The 17,355-nt window shown below is 48.0% G+C and overlaps 1 protein-coding gene across 1 annotated transcript in view; it reads left to right on the forward strand.

Annotated features, from left to right (window-relative positions):
* The window catches only part of LOC117056347 (nodal modulator 1-like), a 33,667-nt gene extending 16,736 nt beyond the window's left edge, over nt 1–16,931 (forward strand). Inside the window, exons 18-31 of the mRNA XM_033166580.1 lie at nt 1,965–2,060; nt 3,463–3,672; nt 4,502–4,584; nt 5,318–5,477; nt 6,084–6,210; nt 6,477–6,590; nt 8,202–8,329; nt 8,551–8,692; nt 9,943–10,026; nt 13,329–13,439; nt 13,717–13,818; nt 15,051–15,170; nt 15,921–16,013; nt 16,482–16,931. Coding sequence (XP_033022471.1) covers nt 1,965–2,060; nt 3,463–3,672; nt 4,502–4,584; nt 5,318–5,477; nt 6,084–6,210; nt 6,477–6,590; nt 8,202–8,329; nt 8,551–8,692; nt 9,943–10,026; nt 13,329–13,439; nt 13,717–13,818; nt 15,051–15,170; nt 15,921–16,013; nt 16,482–16,613 — 1,702 coding nt within the window. The 3' untranslated portion in view covers nt 16,614–16,931. The remainder of the gene's footprint in view (nt 1–1,964; nt 2,061–3,462; nt 3,673–4,501; nt 4,585–5,317; nt 5,478–6,083; nt 6,211–6,476; nt 6,591–8,201; nt 8,330–8,550; nt 8,693–9,942; nt 10,027–13,328; nt 13,440–13,716; nt 13,819–15,050; nt 15,171–15,920; nt 16,014–16,481) is intronic.
* The last annotated feature ends 424 nt before the right edge of the window (nt 16,932–17,355 follow it).

A 17,355-nucleotide genomic window follows, 5' to 3' on the forward strand; every position in this document is an offset into this window, starting at 1 on the left:
CGTCTACAGCAGTGGTGGGGAACTTTTGGCCCGCAGGCCAAGCTTCGTCCTACTTGCCTGCCTGATGTCAATAGGCAGCGAGATCCAAATTGTAGGTCCTGCCACATTATGGTAACCATTTTCAATTGGCCAAAGGGCTGTCACATGGAGGATGGAGCAAGCCTGTCTTCTCCTGCTCCAGAGGCTAGGACCTGAACCAATGGATTCAGCTTACGAAAAAGGAGATTTTGATGAAACACCAGGAAGAACTTCCTGACACTAAGAGCTGTTTGACAGGGAAACGGACTACCACGACTATCTCCTTCCTTGGGAGATTTTTAAGCAGGGGTTGGATGGCCATCTGTTGTGGGTGGTTTAGTTGAGATTCCTGCATTGCAGGGGGTTGGACTAGATGACCCTCAGGGTCCCTTCCAACTCTACAGTTCTGTGATTCTGTGTTACAGCAGCACTGTGTTGTGTGGGCAAGTAGCTCTCATGCCACTGCAAGAGCATCTAAAGGCCACTTAAATGTTCTTTAAATATAGTCTTAATTTAATGGCTGCTTTTCTTTTTTACCACCAGTAGAGGGAGTACGTTACACTGACTTTTAAGAATGTTGATCAGACCAGTATTCACATAGCCCACAAATGGGTAAACTCATCCACTTTTTTTGGGGGGGGGGAGGGAAAGATCCTAGGAACATGCGTTATAAATATGCTATTTCAAATTGTCATATTTGACAGGTTGATTTCTCTGAAAACTTCCACTGTAAAAGATTAAAACAATGCATATAAGACGTTGACATGATTGGCACTAGAGGGAATGTTTAGCCAATATTATTAGAGGGATGTTCGTCAGGGTGGTCCCCAAATGGGTTCTGCTCATCCCTGCGGTTTGCGTTAATGAATCTCTCTTCCTGTGACCTTAGTTCAGACATTGCACCACAACACACTTGTGGAAATTTCCCTTCTTCTTATTAGACTTCTATACCATGCTTCATTATAAGATCTCAGGGCAGGTCACAAGAAAAAAAATACAAGGTAAAAGCACAAATAAATAGTTAAAACGAAAATAACGAAACAATACCACCCCGTCCCACAAACACATTTAAAAGTCTGTCAAAGATTAATCATCCCAAAGCCTGGTTGAAGAGGAACATTTTCGCCTGGCTCCTAAATATGTATAATGAAGGCACCAGGTGAACCTCCCTGGGGAGAGCATTCCACAGATGAGGCCACTGCATTAAAAGGCCCGTTCTCATGTTGTCACTCTGTGGACCTCTCATGGAGGAGACACATGAAGAGGGGCCTCTGATTGCAGAGCCCAGGTTGGTTTATAAGGGGAGAGGCGGTGCTGAGCCATTTAGAGGTTGTTGTGATATCTTAAATGACAAGGCATAGATTGCAGCCATCTTTCCACCTCCAGAGGCTGCTATATCACGAAGATGGGAGTGAACTTATAAAAGTTATAGGGCAAAGAGACTGATAAACTGAGATAAACATATTGCCAGTCCCCATTCTAGGTGGTTTCCCTAAACATGCCAGTGTTTTTCAAGTGTTTCAAGTCTCAGCACTTTTGCAACTCAACTTCGGCAGATATCTGCCTCCAGAAACATTTCCCTCTTCAATTAACCACCCTATTTTCCAACTCTTGCTTATATACAATATTTTCAATCCTCTTCCCAATCTTTTAGCTAGTCAGACGGAGTGTAGATTCCTATTTAGGCTTCTATTTCCCCTTAACTGGCAGATTCCTAGGCTGAATTTTTGACCCTCCATTGTGGAACATCTTGAGCTAAACATTTAGCCTTAGCTGTTGACCCAGCTGTGCATGAGAGTCTTTAAAGTCAGTAAACCTCAACCGTTTTACAACCCCAGGCCAAATGCAAAATGCCTGAAAATCCTATTCCTTTCATAGAGTGGAATGGAAAGCAACGGGTGGTTGTTAGGATCCATTTTAAGTGCCCTCCCCTTTTTTGGTTCCAGATCTGCTCCGAGTATCCTGACTCTGACTGCAATTCGTCACCATGTCCTTGGAACTATAACAGCCGATAAATTGATGGATGTGATGGTTACCATAAAGTAAGAAATTTGGCGTTGCAAAGACTACCCTTGAATTACCAAATTTTAACAAATGTTTGTTGTCTTGTGTGGCTAGTGGGTTGCAGATGCTTGGGAGAAGCGTTTTTTGTTTTGTTTTTTAACACGTGTAGAAGTTTCCAAAAGTTCCACATACCCTTTATTCTATGGGACATCCATGAGTTGAAACAGTTGTGCACCTAATCTCTCTAGAGCTAAAAAGGATATGTCTCTTCATAATGGCACTGGTCTTCAGCTGATGGGTCACAGCCTGATCCGCAGAGCACAACCTTCCACATTCAGATATATGGCAAAAGATTAAGAAATGGGTCCCCAAATGCGTGTTTGGGTTAAAAGTGGCCCCCTGAGACTCTTAATCTCAGGGCCGTGGGTTTAAGCCCCGTGTTGGGCAAAAGGATTCCTGCATTGCAGGGGGTTGGACTAGATGACCCTGATGGTCCCTTCCAACTGTACAATTCTATGATTCTAGGACTCTGCTGCTCTAGAGAGCACGATGGCTGTTTCATATTTCAGGGCCTACAGCACTAGAGTGCTCTCTTTGAGGGTGGTAGTCGTCATAACACGCTTCAACCTTGCACAACTTGTGAACTACCTTGGTTCTCGAATGGCTTAGTTGCCGAACAAATTGGCTCCCGAACGCCGCAAAACCCGGAAGTAAGTGTCCCGGTTTGTGAATTTTTTTCCGGAAGCTGAACGTCCTCCGTGGCTTCTGCTTGAGTGCGGGAAGCTCCTGCATCAATCGGAAGCCACACCTTGGTTTTCGAACAGTTTGGGGAGTCGAGTGGACTCCCGGAACCGAGGCATCTCAGGAGCTATAGGAATATTATTAAGGGAAATATCCTAGTCCACATCCACACCCACACAATGCATTTGAAGCATTCTTACGCAACTGTAAACCGTTGTGGAGAATCCTGGGAACTGTACTTTGTTAAAGTCCTGGGGATTCTCCATGCTTGTTGAAAATGGCATAAGAATGCTTTAAAATTGTATGCTGTGGATCAGACTGCTGGTCTGACTAGCTCAGTACTGCATATTATGGAGTGCCGGCCGCCACCCAGTCTCTTGGGCAGAAATTGGCCTCAGCCAGGTGCTGAGCCTGAACGTGCCCCAGGCCATCCAAAAGGATCCTCTGTCCCAGCGTTGGGGAACCCATGGCCAGGTGTTTCTGGACTACAGATCCAGTAGACCACAGCCTTTGTATCCAGTGGTCAGGAATGATGGGAGCTGCAGTCCAGCAATGTTTGGAGGGTTTCAGGTTCCCTGTTCCCGTTTTATGCCCCCGATGAACGAAATGAAGGGGCCCTTTCAATATCTTCCCCTTGGCGGCCATTTCCCCTGCCAGTTTTGCATTCAGACGATTCATTCTCTTGTTGTGTTTTCTCAGATCCTCGATCGACAGCGAACCGGACCTGGTGCTTGGCCCCCTGAAATCTCAGCAGGAGCTGCGTCGGGAGCAACAGCTGGCCGAGATTGAGGCCCGCAGGCAGGAGAGGGAGAAGAAAGGCCTAGAAGAGGAAGGATCTGAGCCTCCAGTGCAGGAAATGGTGGAGGAACTACAAGGGCCATTCCACTATGAGTTTTCCTACTGGGCAAGGTGCGTTTGTCTTCAGCCCAGAGTGGTCCTTTTTCTTGTTGTTATAGAAGCTTTTGAGGAAAGTTTGAACTGCTGTCTCTTCAGGCTTCAGCACACAGGGGGGGTTGGGAACCTCAGGCCTCGGGGCCAAATGTAGCGCTCTAGGTCTCTCTGTTTGGCCCTTGGCACTCTTGCTAGGTCACACCCCTCCCTGGCCCTGCTTTGCACCCCAAGTGTTTTATTTATTTATTAAATTTGTATACCACCTTATTTATACCTGTAGGTCTCGTGGTAGCTGACAATATAAACTTTCAATGTAGAAAACTCAAAATACATAATAAAAATAATTAAAACGATTAACAATACTAGTGTATACGACTTATACACTCAGCAATCAAAGAAGCATTTGAAACATCCATGTCCCCCTTAAAAACATTAACCTTACCACACCCTCATTCCTGCCTCCCGAAGTGTCACCCCCAAAGGGACGACACCCTTTGGCGTCGCCTCTTTTGTGGTGGCCCCATTCCCAAGGCAGGCAGGCTTTCTAGATTCGCCCTCGAATTCCGATTGTGCCTCTTGCTTTCCAGGATGGAGGACAGAGAGGGGTGTTTGAATGTGTGCGAAAACCAGGCTATTGCATAAAGTTGAAATTTGTGTTTGTTGCTCCACCCTCTTTTCCCTCTGGCCCCGCCCAGACATGCTTCCCTCGGAAAGGCTGCCCAGGAGGGAATGCAACCCTCAGGCTGAGAAAGGTTACCCGTCCTTTAGCATTGTCCATCTTGAGACAGCTGTTTGGACTCAACCATCCAGTTCCAGCTCCCATGTTCTTTTATGGTTCTTTTTCCAGGTCTGGGGAGAAAATCACGGTGACGCCATCCTCGAAAGAGCTCCTTTTCTACCCACCTTCAATAGAAACGGTTGTCAGTGGAGGTAAATCTTGGCTGTAGCTCAGCGCTGGGAAGTTGCTGGTGGCTCTGCACAGCTCAGTGGGTTGAGCGACTAAACCTGGGACAATGGACTAGGAGGCTGTAACAGGAAGGGGCCAATGCCGTTAATGCAGCAAAGATAAAACACTAAAACAGCAGGCTTCCATTGGCTTGGCCACTGTGAGAACAGGACAGTGGACCTGCTTCTCCACTGGGCAGGACCCGAACCAGTGGATTAAAGTTGCAAGAAAGGAGATTCCAAATAAGCATTAGGAAGAACTTTCTGCTGGCAAGAACTCATCAACAGCGGATGGACTTCCTCTCCTTCATTGGAGGCTTTTAAACAGAAGTTGGGTGGCCACCAGCCAGGGATTCTCTAGCTGTGATTCCTGCATTGCAGGGAGTTGGTTCTAGATGACCCTTGGTGAGCCCCTTCCGATTCTATGAGGTAGACCTTCGGCCTGATCCAGCAGATCAGAGGGAAAAGGTCTAAATATAGCAACCGTTAGAAGTAACAGTAATTCAGCTTTGGCAATGAAAATCGAAAAGGCATGTGGCCATTTATGGTCCAGAGGCCTTCCTAAACAGAAAGAAATAATAAAAAAGCTGTTCACTATCTCACAGAAGATAATAAGAGGATGAAATGATCCCCCCCCCCCAGGAGGGAGTTAGGGAGTTTCCATAATTTTTAAGTCCCTAACTTTCCCCTCTCTTTTCCTTCCCCTCCTCAATTTAAGAGAGCTGCCCCGGAAAGCTGATAGAAATACATGGCAAAGCAGGCTTGTTCCTGGAAGGGCAAATCCATCCCGAGCTGGAGGGTGTCGAGATTGTCATTAGCGAAAAGGGAGCGCCGTCGCCGCTCATCACGGTTTTCACAGACGACAAAGGTTCATACAGGTAAGCTCTTACGGCCAACTCCCAGGGGTTTGGGTCCAGAGGCCAACTCCAGGCACCTCGGCTCTTACCAGAGAGCATGTCTACAGTTTGGCTGTCTGTCTTCCTTTTGCAGTCCCCTCACAGTTTCTAAGGGTCCCTTATTCCCCAGGACTGTGTTTGTTTGTTTGTTTGTTTCTCAGGGGAGGGGCAGGGAGGTCATTCCCATACAAGGGCAGATTCCCCCCCCCCCCCAACTGAATCCCACCTGACGTCTTCTTGGGTTAAGCTGCCCAGATCTGCAAAGCAGGGCCTTGGAACATATGGCCCCGGGGCAAAGAGTTGGAAGCTGAGGCTATTTGTAGGACAAATAGACCAGTTCTGTATAGGGTTACCGTGATCATTTGACTGCCTTGGGATTCCCATTAAACCAGAGGCCTTCTGACAGTGTTGTGGCTGGTAAATTCCTGCCCGTGCCACGGTTTCCTCTTGTACTCTTTGTGTTCTGGTTCTGCTTGGGAGTTTCCTCCAAGCATCTGGACGGATACCGAGAACAGGATGCCAGACTGGGTGGGCCTTTGTCTTGATCCAGCAGGCTCTTACCTTCTTACGTTCCCTTTATTTTTGAAGCGTGGGGCCTCTTCACAGTGACCTGGAATACACTGTCACCGCTCAGAAGGAAGGCTTTGTGTTGAGTGCCGTGGAAGGGACCGTTGGGGACTTCAAAGCTTTCGCTCTTGCCGGAGTCACTTTTGAGGTAACGTCCTCCGTGTCCTCTGGAACCTCAGCAGAGTTGTTCCTTCGCTAGAGAATTCACATGGGCAGAGGGCGGAAGGGGAAAACGTTGCTTGAGGAGAATGAGGCACACACAGCGCCAAATTTTATGGGAGGCCAAAGAGGTGAATACATCTCTCCACTTGGTGGCTCTCCATTTATCTGAGGGTAACACACCTGTGCTCTGTTGTCAGCTGCTGTTTGGGTACGTGGTATTGCATCGCTTTTCTTTTTTTTCATTTTAAACAGATTAAATCAGAAGATGACCATCCCCTTGCGGGAGTCCTCCTGTCCCTCAGTGGAGGCGTCTTCCGCTCAAACCTCCTGACTCAGGACAACGGAATGCTGACTTTCCCCAACTTGGTAGGGTTACGTCCACAGCTGTTCTTTTGGTTCTGCTCTCTGAAAAATCATTAGAGGCCTGATGTTGATGGTTTTATTATTTATACATACACTTATTCACTCGGCGCATATTCAAACTGTTGACTTTGCTCCCACAAAAGGCAGAGATGGCCACCAACATGGGTGGCTTTTGAAAGAGGATAGAGGCTATGTTCTGCCTCCATTGTCAAAGGCAGAAATGCTTCTGAATAACAGTTGCTGGAAACCACAAGAGGGGCGTGTAGGGGATTATTGTGCTCCTCACGAGTAAAACGCGGTGACTCGGGATCTGTATATTTACATCAGCTTATTATACAGATATGTACAAACAGAGCTCAAAATTCCATGACCGCCTTAGTCACTCTCAGATCCCGGAAGTGGCGCCTCCAGCAGAGAAACCTCGGGACCCCAAGTCTCCTCCTTTCCTCCTTCCGTTTGAGCCCCCTACATAATTGGGGCCACGGGACTACCAGCTCCCGCTCCGTTCCTGAACTGCTTATTGGGTGTTCGGACCCCGCAACATCCGACAGCCCTTCCACCACGGAGCTCTTTTCCTGTTTCTCGCTCCCACAGGATGTCTCACGGCTTCTCGGGCGGTGCTGGGTACTCTCAGCATCAGGGGTCCCTCCCTCCGTCTCTGCTGGCTCTCCACTGCCTCCGGAGGTTCCCCTGACAGGAAGAGGGCTCTTGTGCTCAGGTCCTGCTTGTGGACTTCCCATAGGCATCTGATTGGCCACTGTGGGAACAGGATTCTGGACCAGATGGGTCATTGGCCTGATCCAGCAGGCTCCTGTGTTCTGACCCACTTTGTTAGCTTCCTGCATCCTGTCGGAAGCTGTCTTACGCCCGATAAGAGTATTCAAACCTCACAGATATACCTCATAGACGATGTACCCATGAGCGATGAGGGAGAGCTTGTTCCCTGTGAGTGTCTGAATGCACTCCTGTATATGAAATAGCTTGTAGGAGTTTGAAAGATCCGTCTTTAGCCTTGCTGTTCTATAAACCTCTAATCTCCTGGGCACTCAACGCTTGCCGGAGCCAGGCAAGGACACATTTCTCTTTCGCTACATGCTGGCTTTGATCTCGAAATCCCAACGTGTCCTCCCAGGGCTTAGTTCATAAGGCTTGGCCGGAAGCGGATCGTCTCCTGCAAGCCCAGAAGACAAGTGGGGGGGGGGGGGAGAAGTGCCGCGGTGCTTTGTCTCAGCTTCTGCGTAAGCTGCTCTTCGAAAAAGACCGTTAGGCCATTAAATTACGCTGCCTCCCCTCCTGCTCAGAGGCAACATGCCTCTTATTACCAGCTGATGAGAATTGCAAGTCGGTAGAATGCTGTTGCATTCATGGAATCGTAGAGTTGGAAGGGGCCACAAGGGTCATCAAGTCCAACCCCGTGCAATGTGGGAAACTTTTGCCCAACGTGGGGCTCTCTTGATTCTGCGGTTCCCTTTGGGGCATCTGGTTGGTCGCTATCAGAGCTGGTCGCCCGACTAGATGGGCCTGATCCAGCAGGACTCTTCTTACATTCTTGTGTCAGTACAGAAGGCCTGGAGCAGAGTGAAATAATGGCCCCTTGTTTGATGCCTCTTGCAGAGCCCAGGGCAGTACTATTTCAAGCCCATGATGAAGGAATTTCGCTTCAAGCCCTCGTCTCAAATGATCGAAGTGCAGGAAGGGCAAAACCTGAAGATCACAATAGTTGGCTACAGGACGGCGTACAGGTTGGTAGATGTGAGATGCCCCTCTGTTTTAAAATGCCATTGGGCAAATTTTGCCTTGCATGGGGTTGACTGCAGGCTTTGAGTATGGCCTGCACAGATGCCCAAGCTCCCTTGCTAACTCCCCCCCCCCCGCTGAATGTTTCTTCACTCCCATGGAGTTCATGTTCTTTCCAGCCTCTTCCCCATGGAAACTGAGCACTCTTTCATTCTCTTTTCTCCAGCTGCTACGGTACTGTTTCATCTCTAAACGGTGAACCCGAGCAAGGCATTTCAGTGGAAGCCGTTGGGCAGGGAGAGTGTGGCGTGTATGGAGAAGACACCGTGACGGATGAAGAGGGCAAGTTCAGGCTGCGGGGGCTGCTGGTAAGTTCAGGCTGCGGGGGCTGCTGGCTTGAACGGGGGTGTGTGTGGTGATGTTTGATTTCCAATAATTCACAGCACACAGCCCTGCATGCAGGTGGTCCAATCCTTGGCCTCTCCAAGGCTGCATCTGCACTGTTCATTCCGAGCAGTATCATACCACTTTAAGCAGCCATGGCTTCCTCCAAAAGAATCATGGGAACTGTAGTTTTCTGAAGGGTGCTGAGAGTGTTTAGGAGACCCCTTCTTCCCTCACAGAGCTACCATTCCCATAGTTCCCTGGGAAGAGGGATTGATTTGTAGACCACTCGATTTGTGCCTGGCTAAGGCTTCATCTGCACTATGCATTCAAAGCAGTATCCAGGCCTGGATAGCTCCATTGGTTAGAGCATGGTGCTGATAGTGCCAAGGTTGCAGGTTCGAATCCCAGATGGGGCAGCTGCAATATCCCTGAGAAGATCCTCAGGATCCCTTCAAACTCTTGATTCTCTGCTACCATGGCTTCCCTCAAAGTATTATGTCAGGCATCCCCAAACTCGGCCCTCCAGATGTTTTGGGACTACAATTCCCATCATCCCTGACCACTGGTCCTGTTAGCTAGGGATCATGGGAGTTGTAGTCCCAAAACATCTGGAGGGCCAAGTTTGGGGGGTGCCTGTATTATGTTAATGGTAGTAGTTTGTTAAGGGTGCTAATAGTTGTCCCCTCACAGAGCTACAGTTCCCAGAGTGGTTTGACAGTCACTCCCTCCCTCTTCCCTTTGAATTCTGGGAACTGTAGTTTTGAGGGGGGTGGATAGGGTTCTCCTAACAACAACTCCCTTTCACGCTTAGCAAACTGCACTTCCCAGGATTCTGAAAGTGGATCCCTGACTGTGGTATCTTAGTGCTTTAAAGGTGTCGTGTGGTTAGAGCTCAGTTTCAAGCAGCTCACTCAGTCTCATCCCCTGAAGAATTAGGACCTCCAGCCAGTATTTCCAACGGCCAGGATAATGTCAGTTGCCTCTCCCCAGCCCAACCTGGAGATGCTAGGGATTGAACCTGCAACCTTCCTTCCGATTGCCAAGCAGGTGCTCTGCCACTTCCCCCAAAATTCTGGATGGCCATAATAAATTTGAGTTTCTTCAGTTACATTTTGGGTAGAAACCTGATGGCTGTCATTGGTTGTTTAGAATTGGAATCGTAGGGTTTTCCGCCTTAATGGTATTGTTCAAATCAATGTCACCAGATTGATCCTCTCCTTTTTCTTTTAAGCCGGCCTGCGTGTATCACATCCAGCTGAAGGCTGAAGGCAACGATCACATCGAAAGAGCCCTTCCGCAGCACTTTGCAATCGAGGTAAGCCGCTCTTGGAACCAAAGGTCTGATTTTCTGGGTTAAGGGGATGCTGCTACCCATAACAGCACAGTATATATGATGATGAGCTCAAGGGCAGTGGGATAGTTTCACTCCTGGGAATACAAATGTTGACCTTGGGTGGGAATCAAGAGTGGTTAAAAGTCTGCATTCAGCAGACAGATTGAAATGAGCAGATCCAAGTTAGCCATGCACATTCATTTCAGTGGGTCTACTCTGAGTAGGGGCAGCGTTAGGTAGAAACCCCAGGTCTTCCTTTCAAATGCGTGTTCTTATCTTCAAATCAGGCTATTGGTGTTCTCCATTGGTCAGCAGATTCCAGCTCCTTTCAGCCCAGCCAGCATGGCTGATACTGAAGGATGCTGGGAGTTGTAAGCTGGCAGCATCAGGAAAGCCCCAGGTTCCCCGCCCTTGCTTCTGTGCGTACAAGTCCCGTTGAATGCAGTGGGGGTTCCTTCGGATAGACACACATAGGATTACTCTGCAAGAGATTGACTTATGAATTGGGGTGCCCTGCAGCGTCTGCTGCTGCCCTACCCTACAAGGTTGTTGTAGATGCGGCAACATAATGCCCAAAATGCTTGGTATGTTGCTTCATTGATTTTTGGAGACATGGCCTGATGTTGCTCACTCACTTTGAAGCCGGTTTTCTACTACTACCAGTTTTGTGTGTGTGTAAATGCTGCGATTCTCCCACCTTTAAATTTAACAGCTTGTTCACCTGCCGTTCTGTGCGCACGGCTGTTAACATTCTAGGAAATCTTTCGGTTAACAGCATAAGAAAAACCTAGCTAGATCAGAATTTGGTCTGTCTACTCCAACACCTTACTTTACAGATTTCTGGAATCCCAAAAGCTGGACATGGAGGGGATAGCCCACTCCCTTTTTTGTCCTCCTTCAACTGGCATTCCAAGGTACATTACCCCTAAATCTGGAGGTTTTGCTCAGCTATCACGGTTAACAAGAATGTAAGAATGTCTGCTGTGCCAAAGTTTCATCTAACCCAGGAATTGTAACTCTTGTCAGGGGAATAGGAGGTCTCAGCAGTCTTCCCAAACTACCCTTCCCAGGATCCTTTGCGGGGAAGCCATAACAGTTTAAAGTGTTATGATACTGTTTTAAATGTACAGTGCGGATGGGGCCTGCATGACTTCCAAGGGTTGTATCCAGGGCTACTTCATGTAAACCCATTGAAAGGAATAAAGATGACTAAGGTCCAGTCATTTCAGTGGGCATAACTCTTGAGTTAAAACCTGGTTGCCTACAACCCAAAGCGCTTTGGATTCCCAGCCATCCTCATCCCTGACAATCGGCCACACTGGCTGGGCTGGATGCACTCAAGTGTCCACCAACATCTGGAGGGCACCAGGTTGGGGAAGCCTGATTTTAGACCCTGAGTGAATTCCGCGCTCTGCTTTTGCTACAATGGACAGAATCCTCTCCGAGCATCTACCTAACTGGGGTAATAAGGCCATACCACAGAAGCCAGCTTAAATGGTCACCAAAGGACATGGGCGGGGGAGAAGGTTTCATAGGTCACTAGCAAGGAAGGACTGCATTTCTACATTCAAACAGTTTTTCCATGCAAGAGGCTTCTGTTCAGCCTGGTCAAGCAAAAAGCAACAAGACAGTTTTTGGACTACTGAATTCACAGTCTATTTAGTTTCATGCAGAGTTTTCAGACCATAAAAGAGAGAGAGAGAGAGAAACATCAGGAATTATACAGACCATTTATAATCACCATTTGGGAAGCCCAGTCATTTGCAGAGGCCCACTGAGTAAGGAATAAGGGGCAGGCGGAATAGATCAGAGCATCAGAGATAAATACGGTAGCTATACAACTTTTAGAAGGCAGCTCTTCCATAGGGAAGTTTTTAATGTTTGATGTTTTATTAGGGTTTTATATTTGTTGGAAGCCGCCCAGAGCGTCTGGGGCAACCCAGTCAGTTGTGTGGGGTATAAATAGTAAAATAATTATCTTCGAACTGAGATTGTTTGGGGTCTTCTTTTTTGGTTTTGGGGGAAAAGGCAGCTCAGGGGAGAGGAGGAGGGGGACACAACACAAGGTTTATAAAATGGTTTATCGTGCATGGCAAAAGTGGGCAAGAGGATTTCATTCTCCTTTCTCCACCCATAACCCATGAGCAGAGGTTGGGGGACCTCTGGTCTAAAAAAATTACCCGTTCTGGCAGAGGGAGGTGCAATCGATGTTCTGTTTATATCCTTCTCCTCCCTGCTGTCTCAAGGTGCATTGCAGCAGTTTTGAAATTTGCTCCCGCATGATGCAGCAACGGCCACCGATTCGTATCAGTTTAGAAAAGGATGAGACAGATTTAGGGAGGCTGAGCCTGCTGGTATCCACTAGCCATGGTGATGGAAGTTCTGCCTCTACTGTCCAGAGTCACTGTGCCTCTGAATACCACCTGTGGGGTGTCACAAGCAGGGAGAGCGCTGTTGCACTGAGATCTTGGTTGCAGCCTTCCTACAGGCACCTGGTTGGCCATGGTGAGAACAGGATGCCTTTGGCCTGTTCCAGCAGTAGCTCTTCTCATCTAAGAAGGTCCCAAGTTGAATCCCCAGCATCTCCAGGTAGGGCTGGGAGACACCTGACTCTGTGAAACCCTGCTGCCAGTCCATGTGGGCAAGACTGTTCCAGGTGGACTAATCTGCTGAGTCATGATAAGGCAGCTTCCTGTGTAGCCATTGTCGCTAACGGCCATTGGTATGCCTCTTTTCCATGAATCAGTGCCCTTTAAAAGACATCCACGTTGGTGACAATCACCAAGCCCAGCAATAGCAAATTCTATACTTCATGTTCTGCGTGAACAACTACTATGGTATGATCACAGACAATCGTATCATTTACCTTCCTGGGGTGATCCTGGGTTCTAGCATTAAGGGAGTATCGTGCTTTCGTTTTAGCATTCTAGATCACAGCCCTTTTGTAACGGAATCAGAGGTGGGAAAATCACCGGCAATTGCTGCCTAATTCCTTATTTCAGTTTTAGGAGTTGAGTCTGAGGAATACATTTGAGGGAACTCATACCCGGTTCTCCTCCAAAAAAGCTGATTAGTGCATGGCACTCCCCCCCCCCCCGCCCCCATACACGAAGGAGGACATATTTTTCAGCAGTGCCTGAAATGCAGCATGAATGTTCATTTTTACGGCCGAGGGAGCTGATCAGAGAGCTGATATGAGCAGCATATTTAATCCGAAGCCTCCCATCTGGCCGGTGTTAAAGGAACCTTCCTCCCCACCCCCCACCCCACCTTCCATATTGTAGGTTGGCAGCCATGACATTGAGGACGTGAATATCATCGCTTTCCGCCAAATTAACCAATTTGATCTGAGTGGCAACGTGATCACTTCCTCGGAGCATCTGCCAACATTATGGGTAAGTGCACCTTTCCTCTTGTTTTTGAGATTCCTCAATGTGACACACACACACACACCCGGCGTGGATTTCTTAAAGGTAACCCCTCTTCATTCTTGTGCATTGTGAATTTTTGAGGGAATATTTTCTGGCACCCATGGATACCATGTTGGCAACTCTGCAGTTAGAGCAAAGGGCCTTGGGAAGAGACAGAGCTGAGGAGGGGGGTGAGATTGCCGCCATCTTAACCATCCCACTAAAGGCCGCATGCCTTTTTCTCTGTCTTCTCCCTTCACAGGTGAAGCTTTACAAAAGTGAGAACCTTGACAACCCAGTCCACACCGTCTCACTAGGCCAGTCTCTGTTCTTCCACTTTCCACCATTGCTCCGGGACAGAGAGGTATTATTTTCCTTACTTCTGCGTAGGAAGATCAGAAAGTGCCTTATATTGAGGCAAATTACTGGTTCATCTAGCTCACCACTGTCAGCCCCAGTGGTCTTCAAGTGGTCCAGACCCAAGGCCCACCTCTGACTCCCAGGCCTGCAGCACTTTCACATACTCACTTTTGATTTATACCTAATAGTGCAAATAAGGCACATTGTTAATCCTCAAGTGGCAGTTCGCAGAGCCATTTCCATAGTGTTGCCTTAGCATTGCTACTAGATGAAAACCATCCGTGCCTTTTACACTTGTCCCTAGCCAAACAACGGAGAAGCTATTGAAAGCCAGTGATTGTGTTTTTTTAAAAAAACAAGACTCACAATGGCCAACGCTACGCAACCAGGTTTCCCACCTCAGTAGACACTTCTCTCCCTGCTCCATAGAGACCTCCCTGGCTACACACATTACAGTGGTACCCCGCTAGACGAATGCTTCGCTAGACGAAAAACTCGCTAGACGAAAGCATTCATCTAGCGGGAGGCTGCCCCGCTAGACGAAAAAGTCTATGGGGCTGCCTCGCAAGACGAAAAAATTTCGTCTTTTTTTTTTTTTCGTTTTGCGGAGCGCGGCTCCCATTGCCGCTCCGCAAGACGAAAACCCCGCTAGACGAAAATTTTCGCGGGACGAATTATTTTCGTCTAGCGGGGCACCACTGTACTGTAGGAAGGTGGGGCGAACGGTTAGCCAGAAATATCTTCCTGATTGTAAAAGGCTCTTGCCGCTTTGCAGCACTTGTAGAAATAGATGAAATGAATGTCTCATCGGAAGAATGTGTCTAGCCCAGATGCCACAGGGGGTGCTCTTTTGGTTTGGTCAGATTTAGCCAAAGTCCCATTTGGCAATAACAGCTTTACCGTGACCTGGCTGGGGTGGCTTTGTGGAGCCAGCTGGGCATCCTGACAGACTGGTTGAAGACCCATGACTTAGGGCTAAGTGCACAGACAATTTGGAAGATCCAGGTTCTCCTGTTCAGCTTTGCATCGTGGCATTTATCTTGTTAGCCCATTAACTCAAGGTTGGGAATGCAAGCGATGCAGACTCCAGGTTTTGGGGAGCAGCAGAATGGGACCTTCTCTCCTTGCCAAATTTCACCACGACCCGTTTGCTTGCCCCTCATGGCTGGGTATATCTCCCCCCCCCCCAAAAAAAAACTGAACGCTAGCAGTTGCCTCCTGTTCTTTCATTGGCAGAATTACGTGGTACTTTTGGACTCGACACTTTCCAGGTCCCAGTATGACTACACCTTGCCTCAAGTTTCATTCACCACCCTCGGGTACCATAAACACATTACCTTGGTTTTCAATCCTACGGTAAGCATCTTCGGGCCAGCCTATTCTGAAAACGTGCAAGGAAAAGTTCTGTTGGGGCCCCCTTTTCATTTCCAGCTCTTCTGCTTTCCTAGCTCACAATAAAGTTGGGTCTTGCCTTGTTTCCAAGGGAAGATTTTTGGTGCTTTATAAGTGATCTAACAGCCAGGTACCTGGTGCAATTCAAAGAAACCGCTGCCCCCCCCCAAAAAATAAACAGTTTCAAAACTGCAGATTCAAAATGAAATCCGATCATATCCAAACATAGATGAAAACTCACTCCTCCATCTCCGAAAGCACCATGCAACATTTTGTTACAATATCTTAAGATGTACATAGCAAACAAGCAGCTTTCCAAAGTGCATAGTGGATAATGATGATGATGAAATTAAGCAACTTCCCTGCAGCTGTGCATTTCAGGGGAAGAGGCGCAATGACTGTCAAGCACATATTCCTTGTCCTTTCCATTGAGCAAGCCTGACAAAACTCCAAAGCAGCCTTTCCCAGCCTTTGGTTCCCAGATGTTGTTGGACTATCACTCCCATCATCCCTAAGCGGCTGGGCCAGTGGTCAGGGATGATGGGACTAACAACATGGGCGGGCCAAAGACTGGGAAAGGCTACTCGAAAGGACTTTGGAAGGGAGGAAAACTGCTACACAAGACCTTTTTTAAAAACACACACACAAAGGGACAAATTGTACTAAGAGCGTTCTGTAGGAACTAACAGCCACACACCTTTGACTTGTTTGCAGAGAAAGCTGCCTGAGCAGGATATTGCACAAGGATCTTACATCGCCCTGCCATTAACGCTGCTGCTTCTGTTAGCTGGTTACAACCATGATAAGGTAAGGTGCCTCTCTCTGTGTGTAAAGTGTCAGTAGTGTTGCAGTTTTTACTCTTTTTTTTCCAGGAGCCATATGTGGCCCCTCTTGCCTTCTCTGTCTGGGGCTTGGGAACTCTCCCCAGGTCATACCCCTCACCAGCCTCATTTGGCACCATGCTAAAGTGGCATTGCCTGACTGGAATATGTCCTTGAAGTTTGTTAATGCCCCTCACTTGCCTAGATGGGAGAGTAGAGAGGGGCTGTCATTGGATGCAGAAACTAGTCTATTGAGCAAAGGTAAAAATTACATTAATTGCTCCACCCACTTTTGCCTTTGTCCCCACCCATTGCTGATACATATCCCCTGCCCAGCAGGAAATGTGACTCTTGGGCTAAAGAAGGAAAAGAGGTTTCCTTACCCTATATTTAATGATTATATTATGCCGTTGTTGCTGTAATGGTCCACTGCATTTTTCTGCCCCCTCTATAGCTGATCCCCCTGCTGCTCCAGCTAACCAGCCGTCTCCAAGGGGTGCGGACGCTTGGGCAGGTGGGTTCTGACGCAGGGAGCCTTGAGGATATGAAGAGGCAGGCCAAGAAGCAGAAGATGAGGCGGACATGAGGTGAAAAGAAATCCTGTCATGGTGGAGTCCTGGCGTTTTCGACCAGCATAGCTCCTAAACGGGACTGAATCCTGGGATCTGAGGAAGGCATTTGTTTACATTAGGATTCCATCCAAGATGTGGTATCTACAGAATATCACAGTTGCTTTTTTAAAAAACAGCGACAGTGAACCAACAGGATTTTGATACGGAGAACATCACCCTCACTGGAGGCAGTTTGTGTGTGGGGAGGGACTTATTGTTGGAGATAACACCTTATTATTTTTTCCTCGGTTTTGCAACCAATAAAACCTGATTTCGCCTCCCAGGCTGTTAAATTTGGTTTCAGTTTTAATCTTTTACCTTTACAAACCTTTGGTGTTGTGTTGTTTCACTCAAACTCTGCACGCCCCTTCCCTTCCCCATCCCAAGAACAAAACGTACTTAAGGATAACATACCGAAACAAATGCTGTTGCTGTTTGCATGATTGCAATGGACTCCAACACAGGCAAGCTCAGCGTTGGTGGCTATATTGCGATGGCGGTGCTCACCTGATTGTGGGGTTGCTTCCATTGCTGCTTGACACTAAGGGGGGAAAGAAGGTTGGTGTAGTGCGGTGCAAATGCACCGGCTGAACCCATCCAGCACTCCTGCTGGCACCTTAGCACCACGCTGACCTCCCACTCTCCTTCATGGTAAGGAAGCAGCGCCTCGTCTGTCAGGAGGTCAGATGAGCACTGCCACTGCTGCACCATGCTCTC

This window comes from Lacerta agilis, chromosome 13 (genome assembly GCF_009819535.1).
Source record: "Lacerta agilis isolate rLacAgi1 chromosome 13, rLacAgi1.pri, whole genome shotgun sequence".
Classification (NCBI taxonomy): domain Eukaryota; kingdom Metazoa; phylum Chordata; class Lepidosauria; order Squamata; family Lacertidae; genus Lacerta; species Lacerta agilis.